At 31.9% G+C, this 20,047-nt stretch overlaps 1 protein-coding gene across 3 annotated transcripts in view; it reads right to left on the bottom strand.

The window, feature by feature from the left end:
- The window catches only part of LOC134706516 (E3 ubiquitin-protein ligase HECW2-like), a 48,012-nt gene that overhangs the window by 22,807 nt on the left and 5,158 nt on the right, over nt 1-20,047 (bottom strand). For 2 of the 3 annotated variants that reach the window (XM_063565528.1, XM_063565527.1), the window contains exons 5-10: nt 13,057-13,129; nt 12,196-12,359; nt 11,395-11,537; nt 10,202-10,299; nt 7,874-9,688; nt 6,434-6,520 (exon numbers count right to left, since the gene is read on the bottom strand). In XM_063565528.1, the coding sequence (XP_063421598.1) occupies nt 6,434-6,520; nt 7,874-9,688; nt 10,202-10,299; nt 11,395-11,537; nt 12,196-12,359; nt 13,057-13,129 (2,380 nt within the window). Of the gene's footprint in view, nt 1-6,433; nt 6,521-7,873; nt 9,689-10,201; nt 10,300-11,394; nt 11,538-12,195; nt 12,360-13,056; nt 13,130-16,583; nt 16,748-20,047 lie in introns of those variants that run through there. The other variant, XM_063565529.1, reaches the window with a different exon arrangement.

The raw sequence follows: 20,047 nt of genomic DNA on the forward strand, positions 1-20,047 counted from the left end.
AACCTGATATAAAACAACAATCATGGAATACATATAGGCAAGTTTATATAGAATATTCTCCCATGACTATCTACTCTTGCCTCCCAACCTGATATAAAACAACAGATCATGGTATACTTATAGGCAAGTTTATATAGAATATTCTCCCATGACTATCTACTCTTGCCTCCCAACCTGATATAAAACAACAATCATGGTATACATATAGGCAAGTTTATATAGAATATTCTCCCATGACTATCTACTCTTGCCTCCCAACCTGATATAAAACATCAATCATGGAATACATATAGGCAAGTTTATATAGAATATTCTCCCATGACTATCTACTCTTGCCTCCCAACCTGATATAAAACAACAATCATGGAATACATATAGACAAGTTTATATAGAATATTCTCCCATGACTATCTACTCTTGCCTCCCAACCTGATATAAAACAACAGATCATGGTATACTTATAGGCAAGTTTATATAGAATATTCTCCCATGACTATCTACTCTTGCCTCCCAACCTGATATAAAACAACAATCATGGTATACATATAGGCAAGTTTATATAGAATATTCTCCCATGACTATCTACTCTTGCCTCCCAACCTGATATAAAACAACAATCATGGAATACATATAGACAAGTTTATATAGAATATTCTCCCATGACTATCTACTCTTGCCTCCCAACCTGATATAAAACAACAATCATGGTATACATATAGGCAAGTTTATATAGAATATTCTCCCATGACTATCTACTCTTGCCTCCCAACCTGATATAAAACAACAATCATGGTATACATATAGGCAAGTTTATATAGAATATTCTCCCATGACTATCTACTCTTGCCTCCCAACCTGATATAAAACAACAATCATGGAATACATATAGACAAGTTTATATAGAATATTCTCCCATGACTATCTACTCTTGCCTCCCAACCTGATATAAAACAACAATCATGGTATACTTATAGGCAAGTTTATATAGAATATTCTCCCATGACTATCTACTCTTGCCTCCCAACCTGATATAAAACAACAATCATGGTATACTTATAGACAAGTTTATATAGAATATTCTCCCATGACTATCTACTCTTGCCTCCCAACCTGATATAAAACAACAATCATGGAATACATATAGACAAGTTTATATAGAATATTCTCCCATGACTATCTACTCTTGCCTCCCAACCTGATATAAAACAACAGATCATGGTATACATATAGACAAGTTTATATAGAATATTCTCCCATGACTATCTACTCTTGCCTCCCAACCTGATATAAAACAACAATCATGGTATACATATAGGCAAGTTTATATAGAATATTCTCCCATGACTATCTACTCTTGCCTCCCAACCTGATATAAAACAACAATCATGGTATACTTATAGGCAAGTTTATATAGAATATTCTCCCATGACTATCTACTCTTGCCTCCCAACCTGATATAAAACAACAATCATGGTATACATATAGGCAAGTTTATATAGAATATTCTCCCATGACTATCTACTCTTGCCTCCCAACCTGATATAAAACAACAATCATGGTATACATATAGGCAAGTTTATATAGAATATTCTCCCATGACTATCTACTCTTGCCTCCCAACCTGATATAAAACAACAATCATGGAATACATATAGGCAAGTTTATATAGAATATTCTCCCATGACTATCTACTCTTGCCTCCCAACCTGATATAAAACAACAATCATGGTATACTTATAGGCAAGTTTATATAGAATATTCTCCCATGACTATCTACTCTTGCCTCCCAACCTGATATAAAACAACAATCATGGTATACATATAGGCAAGTTTATATAGAATATTCTCCCATGACTATCTACTCTTGCCTCCCAACCTGATATAAAACAACAATCATGGAATACATATAGACAAGTTTATATAGAATATTCTCCCATGACTATCTACTCTTGCCTCCCAACCTGATATAAAACAACAATCATGGTATACTTATAGGCAAGTTTATATAGAATATTCTCCCATGACTATCTACTCTTGCCTCCCAACCTGATATAAAACAACAATCATGGTATACATATAGGCAAGTTTATATAGAATATTCTCCCATGACTATCTACTCTTGCCTCCCAACCTGATATAAAACAACAATCATGGTATACATATAGACAAGTTTATATAGAATATTCTCCCATGACTATCTACTCTTGCCTCCCAACCTGATATAAAACAACAATCATGGTATACATATAGGCAAGTTTATATAGAATATTCTCCCATGACTATCTACTCTTGCCTCCCAACCTGATATAAAACAACAATCATGGTATACTTATAGGCAAGTTTATATAGAATATTCTCCCATGACTATCTACTCTTGCCTCCCAACCTGATATAAAACAACAATCATGGTATACATATAGGCAAGTTTATATAGAATATTCTCCCATGACTATCTACTCTTGCCTCCCAACCTGATATAAAACAACAATCATGGTATACTTATAGGCAAGTTTATATAGAATATTCTCCCATGACTATCTACTCTTGCCTCCCAACCTGATATAAAACAACAATCATGGTATACATATAGGCAAGTTTATATAGAATATTCTCCCATGACTATCTACTCTTGCCTCCCAACCTGATATAAAACAACAATCATGGTATACATATAGGCAAGTTTATATAGAATATTCTCCCATGACTATCTACTCTTGCCTCCCAACCTGATATAAAACAACAATCATGGTATACATATAGGCAAGTTTATATAGAATATTCTCCCATGACTATCTACTCTTGCCTCCCAACCTGATATAAAACAACAGATCATGGTATACATATAGGCAAGTTTATATAGAATATTCTCCCATGACTATCTACTCTTGCCTCCCAACCTGATATAAAACAACAGATCATGGTATACTTATAGGCAAGTTTATATAGAATATTCTCCCATGACTATCTACTCTTGCCTCCCAACCTGATATAAAACAACAATCATGGTATACATATAGGCAAGTTTATATAGAATATTCTCCCATGACTATCTACTCTTGCCTCCCAACCTGATATAAAACAACAATCATGGTATACATATAGGCAAGTTTATATAGAATATTCTCCCATGACTATCTACTCTTGCCTCCCAACCTGATATAAAACAACAGATCATGGTATACTTATAGGCAAGTTTATATAGAATATTCTCCCATGACTATCTACTCTTGCCTCCCAACCTGATATAAAACAACAGATCATGGTATACATATAGGCAAGTTTATATAGAATATTCTCCCATGACTATCTACTCTTGCCTCCCAACCTGATATAAAACAACAATCATGGTATACATATAGGCAAGTTTATATAGAATATTCTCCCATGACTATCTACTCTTGCCTCCCAACCTGATATAAAACATCAATCATGGTATACATTATATAGGCAAGTTTATATAGAATATTCTCCCATGACTATCTACTCTTGCCTCCCAACCTGATATAAAACAACAGATCATGGTATACTTATAGGCAAGTTTATATAGAATATTCTCCCATGACTATCTACTCTTGCCTCCCAACCTGATATAAAACAACAATCATGGTATACTTATAGGCAAGTTTATATAGAATATTCTCCCATGACTATCTACTCTTGCCTCCCAACCTGATATAAAACAACAATCATGGTATACATATAGGCAAGTTTATATAGAATATTCTCCCATGACTATCTACTCTTGCCTCCCAACCTGATATAAAACAACAATCATGGTATACATATAGACAAGTTTATATAGAATATTCTCCCATGACTATCTACTCTTGCCTCCCAACCTGATATAAAACAACAATCATGGTATACATATAGGCAAGTTTATATAGAATATTCTCCCATGACTATCTACTCTTGCCTCCCAACCTGATATAAAACAACAATCATGGTATACATATAGGCAAGTTTATATAGAATATTCTCCCATGACTATCTACTCTTGCCTCCCAACCTGATATAAAACAACAATCATGGTATACATTATATAGGCAAGTTTATAAAACAACAATCATGGACTCAGTGATTTTGCTAGCGCTCGTCACTTTCGTATTTTACGAAAAGGTTTTCGAAATGACGAAAATATTTCATATCAATTTCGTCACTTAAATTTGGAAAGTGTAAAAATATTTACACATCAAATTTCTTGAATTCTACCTGTCTTTATGTTTCTGACAAGTTTATGACCCTCAGGTAATTAACGTTTACCAAAGGTGTTAAAAGTTGTGATGACAGGTAATCCGTCTATCGCCAATCAGATGGGTCACTAATCCCTTAATTATTATTATATAAACTCATAAATGACCATTTATTTAAGTTAAATCAGTCAGTCAGCATTTCATTTTAATCATTTCTCACAATTCTGTCGTATTTAGTCATTTGTGATTTGAACAAAATTGATAATCTTCCCGGACATTTCAACTTATTTTACTTTCAATATTTCCCTTACGATCATAATTTGCAGTTTGCTTGTCGTAGTTTCGTCATTTTAACGTATTTTCGTCATACTTTATATAAATTTTCATCAAAAACTTTGATTAAAAAGAATGAACTTTATTCAAAACGTAAATATCTTCACTTGCAAACAGGTGCTTCCTGTTCTATGTATTGCACATGCGTAAAAGTTCGTAGATGAATCCGGTTTTATTTTGAAATTATTATTCAATTGTCACTTCCCGTTTTCATTTCATTTCGTTTAAAAAATCGAAGGTAAACGTGATCTACAGTCTACAGTCATTAGAATCGTCACATAAAGTATAGATGCAGATCCTTCTTTCCAATATTAAAGAAATTGATTTCATATAGATATTTAAACGTATTTTCAAGGATATAAATGATTGTGAAGTGAAAAAGTCGTTACAAGTTCATTTGTGCAGTGGTTTAAAAAATAGAGGCACCCAACTTTTGTTGATCAGGGGTGTGCCCTGAAAATAATTGAAGTGAAGTTGTGAACCATATTACCAGATCCCTGTTCTTATCTTCATATCTTAGCATCACATCAGTCAATTCATTCAATATTGCCAATAACTGCCTACATTAGCAATCCTAAAGTCTTCAAAGATCCTAGACTAGTCCTTGAAGGACTTGGACATATATGTATAGCTAGTTTGATAAACATCCTAGACCCTTGCTATTATAAAAAATAAAGCTGATTTTTGTAACGTGCAAAAGTGACTAAAGCCCTCAAAATCCTAGCTGAACCCTGATCATGGTAGACATATAGGCAAGTTTAATCTACTGTTAGGGAGCTGACTATGATTGAAACAATAATTCCTAGTGTAGTGGAAGCTTAAACTCCTCTAGAAAATGTCAATTGGAATTAAACAGATTCTACACAGCTAAATGTGACTGAAACAATAACTTATAGTAGAAGCTAAAATGCCTCTAGTTCACTTGCAATATATCATTAAACAGATTTCTACACTTTATCTGCCTTAGGCCAAATAAAAATATATGTGTGGTTCCAGTTACATACTTTTAAAAAATAGGGTTGGTAGGTCGACAAATTTTTTTATTTTTTTATTTTTTTTATTTTTGAATGTCAAAATCCGGAAAAAAATTGTGTGTTTACCAAAATTGTTTCCGGTATAATACAAGCCCCAACCGGAAGTCCACCATCTTTACATGTGTTTGGTTGTAAAATAAACAGTCATGATACGTTTTTAGTTAATTTTGTTGCATTCTGTTATAAATCGTTGCATTTTAGCCATAACAGATACTTGTGATGGAAATTCAGATGACAGCAATCTATGAATTTAATTATTTTAATACACAATCCTCAAAATTTTATCGTTTGAAAATTTATTTTTCAGAAATGAAAAAAAAAGTTCTAGGGTCGGGGGGTTGTAACTAGGGTCGTTCGGGTTACTGGAACCACACATATATTTTTATTTGGCCTTATCAAAGACAGTATAACAGATTTCAGGAAGCTCTGATTGGTTGTTTCTTAGAAAATGTGCCTGAGTGGAGGTATTACAGACTATTTTTCTTCTAAAAGGTTTTCATCTTTCGTTTGGGTTCAAAATGTAAGAATCAGTAGGTAAATTTGTAAGTCAGGTAGTTTGATTAACTTTTATTTCATTTTTAGTTGAACCATCAATTCATCAATGGTATAACATAATGATTGTTCATCATCTCTCATAGACAAAACATAACAAGCTTCTCTTTTAATTTCTTATATATTTTTAATTTTTTTCATATAGGTGTTTTCAAACGAAATCAAATTGCCCAGTATCACCCATTTCTGAGGGTACTAGTCAAGCTAGTACTTCATAACCATGATAACTAGTGTTATTCCAATTAATTTTTTTCTAACTAGGTAAGACTTTTTCCTGTACTTTTTTCCTAATTGATAACATTTAAATACAAATATGATTACCTGGAGGTAAGGGGTCATCCCCATGTGTAGGGTCTACCTTCTGGAACTTTTTCCTGGCTGGTAGTTTAGGTAGGGGTGACTGTGGCTCTATAATATAATAGTCTATTGTTATTATCATTCATGCACATATTGTTAATAATCATGAATATACATTCCTAATCATGAGCATGCCAGAGATAAGTTTCAAATCCTTTTTTTTAAATTCTAATTTGCAAATGTTGTGAATTTGTTTTTTTAGTTTGATTTAGTTTGGTTTGTCAATGTTTGTGTTGTGTTGTTTTTGTTTTTCTCTCCATGAAATACATGTAAGCATTGATGTACATGTATAGGTTTTTCTATTGGAACCATCTGTTGCAACAGATATTTAAACATCTGAAATATCACTATGAAATCAAAGCCTTTGGTTTGTAAGTAATTTAAACAATTGTCGATATTCATGATCAATAAATGATCAATAAATGTCTCCAATATAACATGCTGACTATTTCCTGGGTAAATCATATTTCTATCCACATGATAAAAAACATGAAAAAAACCCTTTTATTTACAGATAGAAAATAAACTTGAATAGACATGATAGACCTGTTGGAGACCTTCTGCTGTTGTTTTTTATTTGGTCGGGTTGTCGTCTCTTTGACACATTCCCCATTTCCATTCTCAATTTTATGATGGATCACATAGTTCTATAACTCGAGCATCATGGTCAACTCTATAAATATTTTGCCATTTAATTTGTCATGCCAGTCAAAATAATAATAAATTATGCAATTTAATGAAATCTAAAAAGTAAAATTTCAAGTTACCAGCCAACAACCTGAAAATGGAATGAGTTTAAAATGTTTCTTCTTGTTACAATCAATCAGGGGTACTATTTGTACAAGTAATATTCCTTAACCTAAAAACTAAATATAAGTATATATTATACATGTACTTATATAAGTAAGTTTGTAAAATACTTGTACAAGTGTATTTTATTTACTTGTCATGCTTGTATAGGTAAATTTATTTTTTTGGCTTAGTTATGCTCCTTTGACATTCAGATTTGTTTTACCTTAGTATACAGTATATACAAGTAAAAAAGTCGTACTATCTTCTTTTTGTGAATTTCTTAGGACTTCTTTGTTATAATAGAATTTTTAATTGTATGTCCTTTGCAGATGTCAAGTGTTATTTCATGGGCAATGAAAATCTAATTTGTATATTATATTCAGAACATGTACACTGGTCATTTAAAGGCCCTCAAAGGCAAAATGAAAGGTATATATTTGAAGGCCTTGTATACTTACTTAAGATCTTGGGCAATTTGTTTCTCTGTTGAATTAATGGGATGAAACTTTGAACTCTAAGAAAAATTATGAGTTAATCTGAGAAAAATTGTTAAAGACTGAATTTTTACATGCTTAAGAAATGTACTCTCTTTAGAATTGCATTAAATTTTACCTGGGATTTGTGCTGAAGTTGATGCTTGTGGCTGAGATTGTGGCTGTCTTAACTGCCACACAACTGAATTAGATGGTTGATCTTCTGAGGTACCATTTACTGGGCTTGCTGTTGCACTTTGACTATCAGTCTGATCATGCAAAGAAGGGGATACTGAGTCTAACGATGACATCCCAGATACATTTTCCAACGTTTCATTACTAACACTAGAATTCTCACAACCTGAAAAACTACTATCCTCGCCATTATTAGATTCTGCTTTTGATTTGTGTTTTTGTTTTTCTGTCCATTGCTGAAGTTGTTGCACAATATGCTGTCTATTTTGTTGCTTTTCCTCCTCACTAAGCATTCGTGTTCTTGGCACTATTCTGGGAGGAGAAGCGGACACTGATGACCTATCACAAACTGGCCGAATTGGTGTTGCATGTACTGAATCACTTTGTTTATAAGTCCTATCACTATGTTTATGTTTGTGACGTGTTTTATCTGTGACTGAGTCTGAATATGATGTAATGACTGACACAGGACTTGATCGTGGGCTACATTCTACAGAATGACTGTTTCTTTTACACTGACTGACAGAAACAACAGAATCTATAGAAGGCAAGGAAGATAACTGAGCAAATAAATTTCTACTAGAATCTGACAAATTAATATCACTTGTTGATGATGTGTCATTTTTTGTTGGATCACTATGTGTTTTCCTTGTTTTTTGTTTCACAACTAAATCACAGTTAGAATTATCAATGGTTGAAGCTCTGGCTATTTCTACTTTATGAGAAGATCCTCCACCTTTTAGTGAACCATGTTTTGTCCGTATTATATTATGTGGAGATTCATTTTTAACCTTGACAGGACCTCCTACAGCCCCTTCTGAGCCACAACTGTCATTTGAACCCAAGAATGCCTCAGTACTATCAAAACTGTCTTTGGTCTCCTCCTCCACTGCAGCCTCGGCCAATGCTGGAAGAGATAACTCATCAGAATTAGAGGTCAAACTGATAGGACTATATGTCCTTGGTGGCAAAGGAGGGGGAGGTAACTCTAACGAATGACCATCAGATATGGCCACTGGACTCACAGAAGATTTGGGAAAGGTTGGTTTCTCTAGTGTCCTTTCTGGGGTCCTGGGGGGTAAAGGTGGGGCATCACTATTCCTACTCCGAGGGGGAAGCGGTGGAGCTTTGTAAGTTCTTGGGGGTAAGGTAGGAGGGGGTCCAGGTAAAGTCTCATCAGTTCCCCCTTCAACCCCCATTAATGTTAGCTGTACTTCTACATCACATGAACTAGCCGTGCTCATAATATCATCACGGTCCAACACAGATTCTGATGATTCAATTCTTTCTGCTGAAGAATTTCCACTTGAACTATCAAATGCATGAATTAATGTCAAGCCATTTAATGCTTCATTATTTCCTAAAGAAGATTCTATTTCCATTCCTCCTGAATTATCACTATTCGGTGCTGTACTTATCTCATCACTTCGTAAACTTTGTGAATCTATATGACTATTGTAACCACAAACGATGCTAGGCACAGAAGCAAGATTAGGAGGACTACAACTTAATATTTCTGCTTCATTTTCTGCTAGTTCTATATCCACATCATCAGGAATTCTTTCATGAGGTAAAGATATGCCAGAATCTTCCTGATCATTATCAATATTTGTGTCACAGTTGCCATTAGTTACAGATTCCGGATCTGTGTTATGTCGTTGAATTTGAGGTGATTTTTTAAAACTAAAACTTTCTTCTGGAAGAGACACCTGACGCTTGTTTGGTGCTTTTTGTCTAACTGCTGGAAATGTAAAGTGTTCTGAAAAAAAGAAGAATTGTATTCAATAAATAATGCTTAAATACTAAAACTACAGTACAATTCTTTCTAATGGTAAACTAAAACAAGAATATGTGTCCATCAAGTATAATGCCAAGCTGTTACTATCCCATATCCATGTTCAGTTGACTCAGTTGTTTCAAGATGATCATGTGACTATAACTTCACAGTAAACTTTGAATCATTGGAAATCTGTCAACTATTGCTGCCTTAATAAACAGTTTAACATATCTTATACAAAAACTTTAGCCATATAACATGTATAAGGGTCTTGATCAACAAGAGCATTATCATATTCTAGGAATAATCACTTTTAACAACAAAATATCAAGTTTTATCCCTTGTACAAGATAATGTGTTCAGGAAGAGAAATGTTCCTGAGAGATGAAAACATTTCATCCTACATTCACAACTATGCTTCCTTCCTTTACAATATTGTCAATAATATTTATAAACTTCTTTATCATTATCATAAGAAATTGTTAACAACTATACCTCCATCATAAATCTCTGCTTCAGCCATGAATCTGAGGGAGCCAGACACACTGTCTGATGGGTTACGTCTGGTTAAATCTAAGTCAAATTCAGCAGCCCTGAAATTTAGCAGTGTGAGGTAAATTAATGGAATCTATCAATGTAAAGTATTCATATTTAAAACCTTCTTTGGTTCATGTATTTTGTGTCTGTAGTTGTTGTTTTCCTTCTGTCCCTTAAAACAAGTATTTCATGTACTTAAGGGATCAATTTTGCTTTCAAACCATAAGGTACTAACTGTTTGCATTTTCATTGGTCCATATATCAGAAAGATTTTCTTATAAGAATTGATATGCATGTTCCACAATTTTAAAAGCTTCATTTCCCTTAATTCAAGGTTAAACAATGTTCAGCATATACAAATATTACTCAGCAGTGACATTATTCAATCATGGTATTAACAATATTTGTAAATTCTCATAATCATATACAATAATAGACTTCTGTGTTATATCTTCATTATATTTACATCTGTCACCAGCTAATAACATAACTAATTTTAGCCAAATATGTCAATTATCTAAGTAGTATAAGTGGGATAACACTTGTCTCCATTAAAGAATTATCTAAATTTATCATGTAAATACTTTAACATGTTTAACTATTCTGCACCACATGTTTCAAGGTTTCTCATAAAATATATCCATATATATATCTATGATAATTGCACTAATTGCATGTTGATGTTTTTTCTTCATTTTTTTTTTTATATCAAAGTGATTATTATTTGTAATTGACAAAGCTATATGTCAACGCCATTTCAAGGCTACACAGAATATTGCTGTTTTCAGTAAGTTTTTATTCTTCCACAACTTACAAACATTAGCCTCAACAATGATTCAAGAAAGATATTTTTTTTACTGTACAACAATCTACAAGGATATAAGTGTGGGAGGTTAAACCCAAACAACTCTTCCTTGTTTAACACATGATCTTTGTGACTGAAAGGAAAACATTGCTGCACCTCTCTTAAACCACTCTTGATACATCTTATGGTATCATTTTGTACATACGCAGAAACTGTCCTGACTGGCCTCTATGAAGCTAACTTAAGACTCTCAGATATTAAGAGAAAGTTTTGGATCTACCTTGAAACTTAATTTTTTAAGGACGCTCTGTACATATTCAGTTAAAATTAATGATATTTAACCTACCCTGGAACTGATTTATTAAGGACTTTCTGTACAGGTAGAGAAGCTTTCCCTAGAAATCTACTAATAGTTGGTCGACTCTTAGCAAATTTATCTTTGATTTCAAATTCAATAACATCAGCAGGTAGAGTGTCTAGGGTAAAAGTCTGAAAATAGAAAACATGAGTTATTTTTGTTTATTGTATCATCTTCAATACACATTAATTATAGTCAAACCATTATTGTGTATTGGCTTTTAATATTTTAATTTGATTAATGAGTATTAGATACAATTTATAAAATTTTAAAACATGATTATATTTTTGGTTAATAACATTTATTATACATTGTCATAGCAGAATATTGAAATAATATTTCACTATTAGCAGTCAGTTTGGTTCAATATTGTCAAAATAAGCTCAGACCATAGCTTATGTATTATTGGCTTGCAAGTCAATAATTCAGCCTCATTTGAATCCACATGCATACGACTATCAATTTAACTCTTAGTTGGAGATAGGATGTGTAAGAGTGAAGTATATTCAGTTACAGAAAAGAATAGAATGTCCACAGTATTAAGTGAAACAAAGGAGCCAGCAGTAAGAACAATGTATGCCGAATTTGACAGAGTGCAATATGTTTCAAAAACAGGTAAAACAATTATTCATTTTAGACATCTTTGACATGAAAAATCAACCAGACTTAGAAAAGTTGTCATTATCTATCTATCTATTCTGTATGTATGAATCTATCATATCATATGACTGTGATGACTACCTGCATTCTTTGAAGGTATAAAAACCTTAAAAGAAGATGGTCTTATACCTGATTTTTCCAGTGTGGATTAGTTGTATTACTGGCTATAGAAGTTCTTCTTTCCTGGTAATGATGTACTTGTGGGGAATACACTTTGCTAGGGATCAATGTCATTTTAACATAAGGGTCAGGATTAAAGAACATTCCCTTCTTTAGGTTACATGCTTCTAAATCTGAAAGAATATAAATCATAGTAATAATTATAGTTGGATACCAAACTGATATATTAATTATATTTGAATACTTGTACTGTTGATGATATGCATTGTAGTGTATTACCTTATGTTAGGCTTTCTGTAGGTTGAAAAGTGGAAAGAAACTGACTGGTTATTAGGGATCACTTGAGACCCCAACTTGTAAAGAGCAGAAACCTAGAAGGACACCATTTTCATTTCAAAATATGTTTAGAGAACCTTTTGTCCAAAATAAACCAGAGTCAATGTAGAATTCATTAAATCCTATATCCTGAAACAATCTAAGGATACCTCAAATAACTTATTTATTCTTATAATTTTCAAATGTGTTATTAGTTTCACACCTATGAAATATTTTTCTGTTTTTATAAGACTGTCTTATTTAGTACATTTTGTAAATATCCCTTTATCTGATGAAAATTAAGCAAACCAAATATCAGATCAGTGAATATATATATCAAACATCTCCAATAAAACTATAGGAAGATTTAATAAATAAAAAGCTCTTTGAAAAATCTGCTATTCCCTTTCAACCCATTATTTGTCAAAATCACTGTTATCTGGGTTTCCTCATAGAATAGTACACTGTTGTTATGTTGTCTTATAAAAAAACAATTGACTACATGGGGGAAAAAAATCACCTTTCTTGGGCATATAAATCTATATACATGTTTACCTGACAAGATAATTCGTACTAAGTTCTTCTTGTAATCCACTAATGCATGTGTGTATTCTTCATTTGTATATTTCTGTAAAAAAAAAACAATCAACAATTACTACATAATTGCACCTTTTACCAAATTCAAACACTACTATAATTAGTTTTACAATCAAGGTGTATTCTGTACCTGTAAAGGTACTACTAATAGTAGTACATGTATAATTAGTTTTAAAGTCAAGGTGTATAAACCTGTAAAGTACTACAGATAGAAGAAAAATTAGTTTTACAATCAAGGTGTATACCTATAAAGTACTATGTACAGGGCGACGGCTGTAAACATGTCAAAATCAACTGCTGGACAATAACAATGCCATGTTTTTGTATGAAAATCAATCTGAAAATAGCTATAAACTTGTTCAATATAACACTAGATGGAACTCCTTTTCAATCAAATAGAGATTACATCATAGATAGTAACAAAAAAGATTTTCTCATAGTTTACTTCTTATTGCATGTTTTATACACATCATATACTTCTTAATTCCCATTTACAATCCCCTCATATGAATATTATCATTCCAAGTAAGACCATTTTCTTTAAGATTTCAGATTTTTTACTAAACATTTAGTTGGAAAAACAGCTACACTGTTTCTATAGTCTTTTGTAAACAGGATTTGAGGATAATCTGTCTCTCTAAATAAATCCTGAGCATCAGTTTATTTATATGATAGTTTAAAAGAAAATTAATGTTTTTAACTTTGGACAATGCCTTTTTCACAAAAAGTACCATAGGACATTTATTGTAACAGTACAATGTTAATTCCACTAGGATTGACTAATTTTGACTTCTCCATATATCTTCTATGATAAAAACAAGATCTGTCACATTTTTTACTAGTCTGTATTTTTTGCCAGAATTTTTTGATACAGCTAATTCTTTAAAAAATTATACTTCACATGATACATAGTACTTCTATTGTATGACAAATGAACCTCATGATAATGATTCAGTTATGAAAGATTTTAAAATACTGTAAATTTAGAGCAAAATATAATAACAATGTATGATTACATGTCAAAAATATAATAAACCAGGTAAAGAGAAGATTGTTATCATTTACTAGACAAAACCTGTGTTCATACTACTTCAAATTTACTATAACTGACCCAGTTTAACATTCATACTTTTAAAGTATTTTATCAATATTTAAATGCCCTTATAAGTCATGTAAATGCTATGTCAGCTATGCCAGAGACACAGTGTGTTTTGATGTTACAAATCAGGTGTACCCTACGACACTTACCATACAATACCTGAGTGCATCTGTTGACTATAAACTACAATGATATGTATCTACTGAAATCTGATCAGATACAGTCATCCAGTTATTTCCTGATCAAATACTTCCCATCTCTTGTATAATATCCTGATATATAGTTTTTAAACGACATTTAAAAACACATCAATGTGACACATCAATTTTGTCTTAAAGTAATTTTTTCATTCATCAAATATAATGGGGCCATTAGGGGAGGGTACTTGATGAATTTCAAATCACTTAAATAGATCTAACTTATTTTGAGAATTTAAAGTATAAATTAAATTATTCAGCTGACAGCATACACAATTTTCTAGATATCTTCAATTTTAATCTTATACTTGAACATGTTGAAAGTGAAAATTTAAGGTTTTTTTAATCTCAATTTTTTTGGTCATATGGTCTATAAACACTATTACCAAATTCCTGATAATATGAAGTAAGGCAATAGTTTAAAACTTATACAATTTATCTATTCAACAGATTTTTTTTTTTCATTTAAGTTGTCACCCCTTAATCCAATTAATATCCCATTATCTACATGTTCTATACATGGTTATGGATTAAATGATTACAAATTAGCTATAGGATGTGAAGAATTCTCTGTACTAAGCAGGAAATCATTTCCATATACATGCAGATAAAGCTTCCTACAAAATCCGATAATCTATACGCAATAAATGTTTCAGAATACAATCAAGTTTGTCAAGGATTAATATATGTTAAAAGGGGAAATCTCTTGTCATGTCTGTAGGCAGTAATAGCCTTTCCCCCTCTTTATCAACAATTTATCAAAAAGTTATCCACTGGTTAAGTGGGAACAATTTAATGCTGTCCATTAGCTACAACTTTCCATTAACTGGACATTACGGTGTTTTGTCCAAACTTGACTTTCTCCCTACATTATATGTTCTACTGGTGAAATATGTGCTGTATAACATCAGTTCATACACCAATGAAAAGGAACTATTGTGGCATAAAAGTCCATAAAGGATTGTAAACAAAACTGGCAATGTCATGTAATAAAAGCAATTAATTATAGGGATTCAAAAAGGGTCTTACTCATTTTATAATATATACAATCAGAAAAGGTTAATGACTCTAAAACAGACATATCCTTATAATCAAAATGAAGAAATGAGGATTTTGTACCAGTTTATGAAAACTTTTCCACAATAACAACAAGTCATTTATAAATGGACCCAATACATTCCTGTAGTTCACTATACATAACTGTTAAAATCAGAATAGTATAACTCTTTTGTTTATAAAAGAATTGATACTAAAATTATAAAGATGTATAAATCAATCCCTTTTTCCTATGAGCAACTTACTGTGTTTAATTAGTCAAATTCCTTCCCTGTTTAATATGTGATTTGTATATTTTAGTCTTTTCTTACCTCAAGTATACTTCAGTTCATCTAGAGTATGATACACTAGATATGGGTCTAGTACATAATAAACATTCATTTAGTCACATTTAAAAAAGATATCTTCACGTTTATAATTTCTTAAGAAATTTATTTTTAACCTCCAATAATTTTGTACATTAGTATTTTTACAATTTTATTATTCAATTCAACTTGTTCAAAGCAGCAAACATCTATGAAACTTCACTGTAAAACTTTCAAAATCAAGTAACAAATATTTTACACTTGATTGAAATAAAAATAAAATCCACTTAAAACAATTGCTTCTACTCTTCATTAATGTATAAATAGATAGTAGAGGCAGGAGCCCAACAACATAAAAACACAATAAGAAGTCAACACAAGGTGACCATAATATTGGTATTGTCAAACTCCTAATGGATTGGATTCTATTCAGCATGGACAAGGTGTGAATAAATTCAACAGAACTACCATATATGTATTTTCAGCACTAATATCTTTACAGGACACAAACACCAAACTGTAACTGCCAAATGTATTGGCACATTAACAAAATGTGTTGGGAGAGGAAAGGGGGGGGGGGGGGGGGGTGTTAAGGGGGATATTAAATCCATAAACCATAATCAGTAGAAAAAGTAAATACATGATATCAGACTTACAATTTTAGTCAGGTGAGAAAAAGATGTGTTTTTAATGGCAATTTAAGTAGACATGTATAGAATATGACTTTATAAAGACAAACATGCAAGGTCACTTTCTCTTTCAAATTTCATCAAAACACCATTTGCCAGTGTTTGTTTGTATATATTATGTGAACATCATTTGTCTTACCTGTCACACCAAACACCCACACAATTGTTTCATTCAAATTATTATTCCTTCCCGATAATCTAGATAGAATTCCATTAAATCAAACTATACATGGACAGACAATAATAAAAATTGTCCTGACTATACATTTGGCCAAATGCACAAGGCCATGGTGTTTTAACGATCAGTCATGTGAAACGTTTTTACACCTGATTGACAAACCGTAATGAAGATCAAACAACATGACAATAAATTACAGTGATCCCCTGAAGCATTAGTACAGCAAATTACATTTAAATTCACACTGTTACAGTTAATGATATCACATTGAGGTAATCTGCACAAATATATGGGATTGATTCTTATCTCTTTAACATTTAAATTGTCAGAATTGATCAGCTTTTCTAGTTTAAATATTTTATACATTCAGGCAAATTTCTAGAAAATACTCATGCTTTTTAGAGACATTGATTTTATTTTTAATACTTCATGTACAATGATGTACTTTTCACCATCAAATTTCAATGAAATTCATTAAAATTTAATGACTGATGTCTGAAAAATCTAATAAGAGATAGAATAGAAAAAATGTCCTTCACTACTGGTACATATATCTTTATGAAAAAATCACTTAAAAATAATAAATTCATATTTTCAAATTTACAATAAATGTCCAGTTCATCAAACAGTAAGCATAGAATAATTGTGATTGAATCTTTTATTAACTTATTGCAGTCCCGTCTAAATTTGTAAAAGCTATTGCTGTACAACCACACTATCAATAATACATGTATAAGGTGATTTAGAATAAAAATTCCTTACGGTTTAAGATAAGGGGACTGAAATGCTCTTACAATATAAAATAAGGTGACCAAAATCATTCTTACAATAAATGCAATATAAAAGAAGACATGTGTTTAATAAAATATAATAAGGGGACTGGAAAGTTTCTTAAAATATATTATAATGAATGACTTTGAGGCTTACATTTGTTTGTATGCTAATGAATAATCCAGATTCTATTCTCCTATAACATTGCCTGAAGTATTGCATGTGAATCCTGGAGTTAACTTAATAATTTCATGTTTTTGCCAGCTATCATGTTTCTTCTTTCATAGTCTCTATTTAATCTATCTCTGTATCATATCAATAAAGTGGATGTTTTAAGACCTGAAGGCATGTTTTAACATGCTGTAATAATGTTATATTAGACAGTTTATCTCATTTTTACTAGTTCTTCAATTGTAAAATTTGAACAGTTTCTTGCTGTAACATGTGTAACATGGAAACTTCTGCCTATATTGCATAAAAAATGCCCCAAACAATCTTAATGAAATATCTTAATTATATAACTGACTCCGGCTCTCATGGTAGTGTGATTGTCTCAAGTGCAAGTCATGAGTTCAAACTATGGCAGGGTCAAACCAAACTTGAAAGGCTTGAAAATTTCTCTGCTATGCATGCAGCATTAAGGAGTAAGAGCAATCAGAGCTCAGACATAAATAAGTCTGAATCTGTTTTTGACTCATAGAGGTCTAAAGGAGTAGGTTCAGTAAGACCTCTTTTTGGCCCCAAAATGTAGCAGTTTAAAAAAAATTGTGAAATTGTAATCTTTTAGTTTTTCATTGGAAAGTAGAATGCTTCTGCTGTCAAGGAATAGAAGTTCCTTCATAATATAAGTTCCAAATGGAAAAAATATTCTGGAATATTATTTCCACAGGTATAAATATTACATTCTAATGCAATTATTTTGTAACAATTGTTCTGATTGGATGACAGCAAGCGTAAAATTCTCTATCTCCTCGTCTGTAACTAGGGAAGCCGACATTTTGAATTTCGGAATGTATTGACATGCTATTTCTACAATAATAAACAAAAAAACTCACTTGTTGCGCCTAAAAATCTTCTTTTTATCAAATTTTATTACATTTTGAAGCGGCACAGAAGCCATAAAACGCCCGGTGTTTATGTTTGACGCCGGAAGCATTACTATGACGTCACCTAGTGTAGGGACCAAAGAAGATAACATTTTTTCGCGGAATTTTCTTTAATGAAGATTTTACACTGAAATAATGATTGAAATTTGATAATGAACTTGTTTTGCATTAGAATAGAGATAACTGTATTGTATTTGAAGCTTTGCGGACGTCCATCGGTAGTTTTACTCTCGCAAATACCCGTTTACCTGTCTCCGCTCCGCGTCGCCAGGTAAACTAAATTTGCGACAGTAAAACTACCGATGGACGTCCTTAAAGCTTCAAATACAATACAGTTATCTCTTAAGTAGATGTTCCTAACGGAATAAATAGTATAGAATATTTGTTCCATCAGGTACAGGTATTATGACACTGTTTATAATAAAGTTTCCACTGGAACTTCTGTTAGGTGGAACAAATATACGTTGACACTGCTACATAAATATGGGCTGTTTTTTACAATACATTGCACATATATTTTGTACTGTCATCATTAAGTCATGCTAAATTACTGAAATCTTCACAATTTGAGCATTATAGTTAAATTTTAGACAGTTTCCGTCTAAAATAAAGTGGCTGCATTCGTGTTCATTCATAATATTGAAATGTAAGTTGTATTTGATGATAATACATAACATAACATAAAGGTTGAGGATGACCATGAATGCAGCCACTTTCATTTTTGACAAAAACCATCTGAAAAGTGACGTTATTTGGCATATTTGATAGATAAGCTTGAATCGGAGCGTTATTAATGACCCAATCAGTTAAAATCTTTGACAAAAACTAATCATATCAATTGAAATAGACACTTAAGTGTTTAAAAAGTGTCCAAAATCTTTCAGACCTACTCCTTTGTAAGTTTTAGGATTTGTTTCCCTTTAATGCATGACAAAATTCAAGTCAAATATTGTTAAGCAAGAAATAATTGACCAGAATCAAAAAGTTGCAAATGTCCTACAAGTCGATAAGTTACCAAAATTGGTTAACAGCAAGACCCACGCATATTTATAAAAAGGTCATGCATCTAAATCAAATAATAACCACATTGAAAGACTGAATGAGAGTCTAAAAAATCGGAGATAATTGTAATTAACCTTACAATGCAACCACCTGGAACCACACTTAATAAGGTAAAACATTTGTGTTTAGTAAGGAGGTTCAATTAGATAATTAAATATAGATAGCTCAAGTCCTTGTGAACTCTTAGACAGGTTTTTGCTGTCATAGGAGGTGTACTTTGGCCACCAATTAAAATTAAGTTTTTTCATCAACAGAAATAGACCTAAACAAGTCAATCATTTTCTGACTTAGATAAGTCTAAAATTGAAAACACATTTTTATAATAAATACATGTTTTGACTTCTTTAAGTCAAAGACTAGTTTGCTCGAAGTCGGAATAATGTGTCACAGTAGGTTGATGTCTCCCTGTAGACTGTTACCTTGTGAACTAGCACATTAAAAATCTGGCTAACTGTGTTGGTCTAGTGTAAAACAAAGTTGATATTC

This window comes from Mytilus trossulus, chromosome 2 (genome assembly GCF_036588685.1).
Source record: "Mytilus trossulus isolate FHL-02 chromosome 2, PNRI_Mtr1.1.1.hap1, whole genome shotgun sequence".
Classification (NCBI taxonomy): domain Eukaryota; kingdom Metazoa; phylum Mollusca; class Bivalvia; order Mytilida; family Mytilidae; genus Mytilus; species Mytilus trossulus.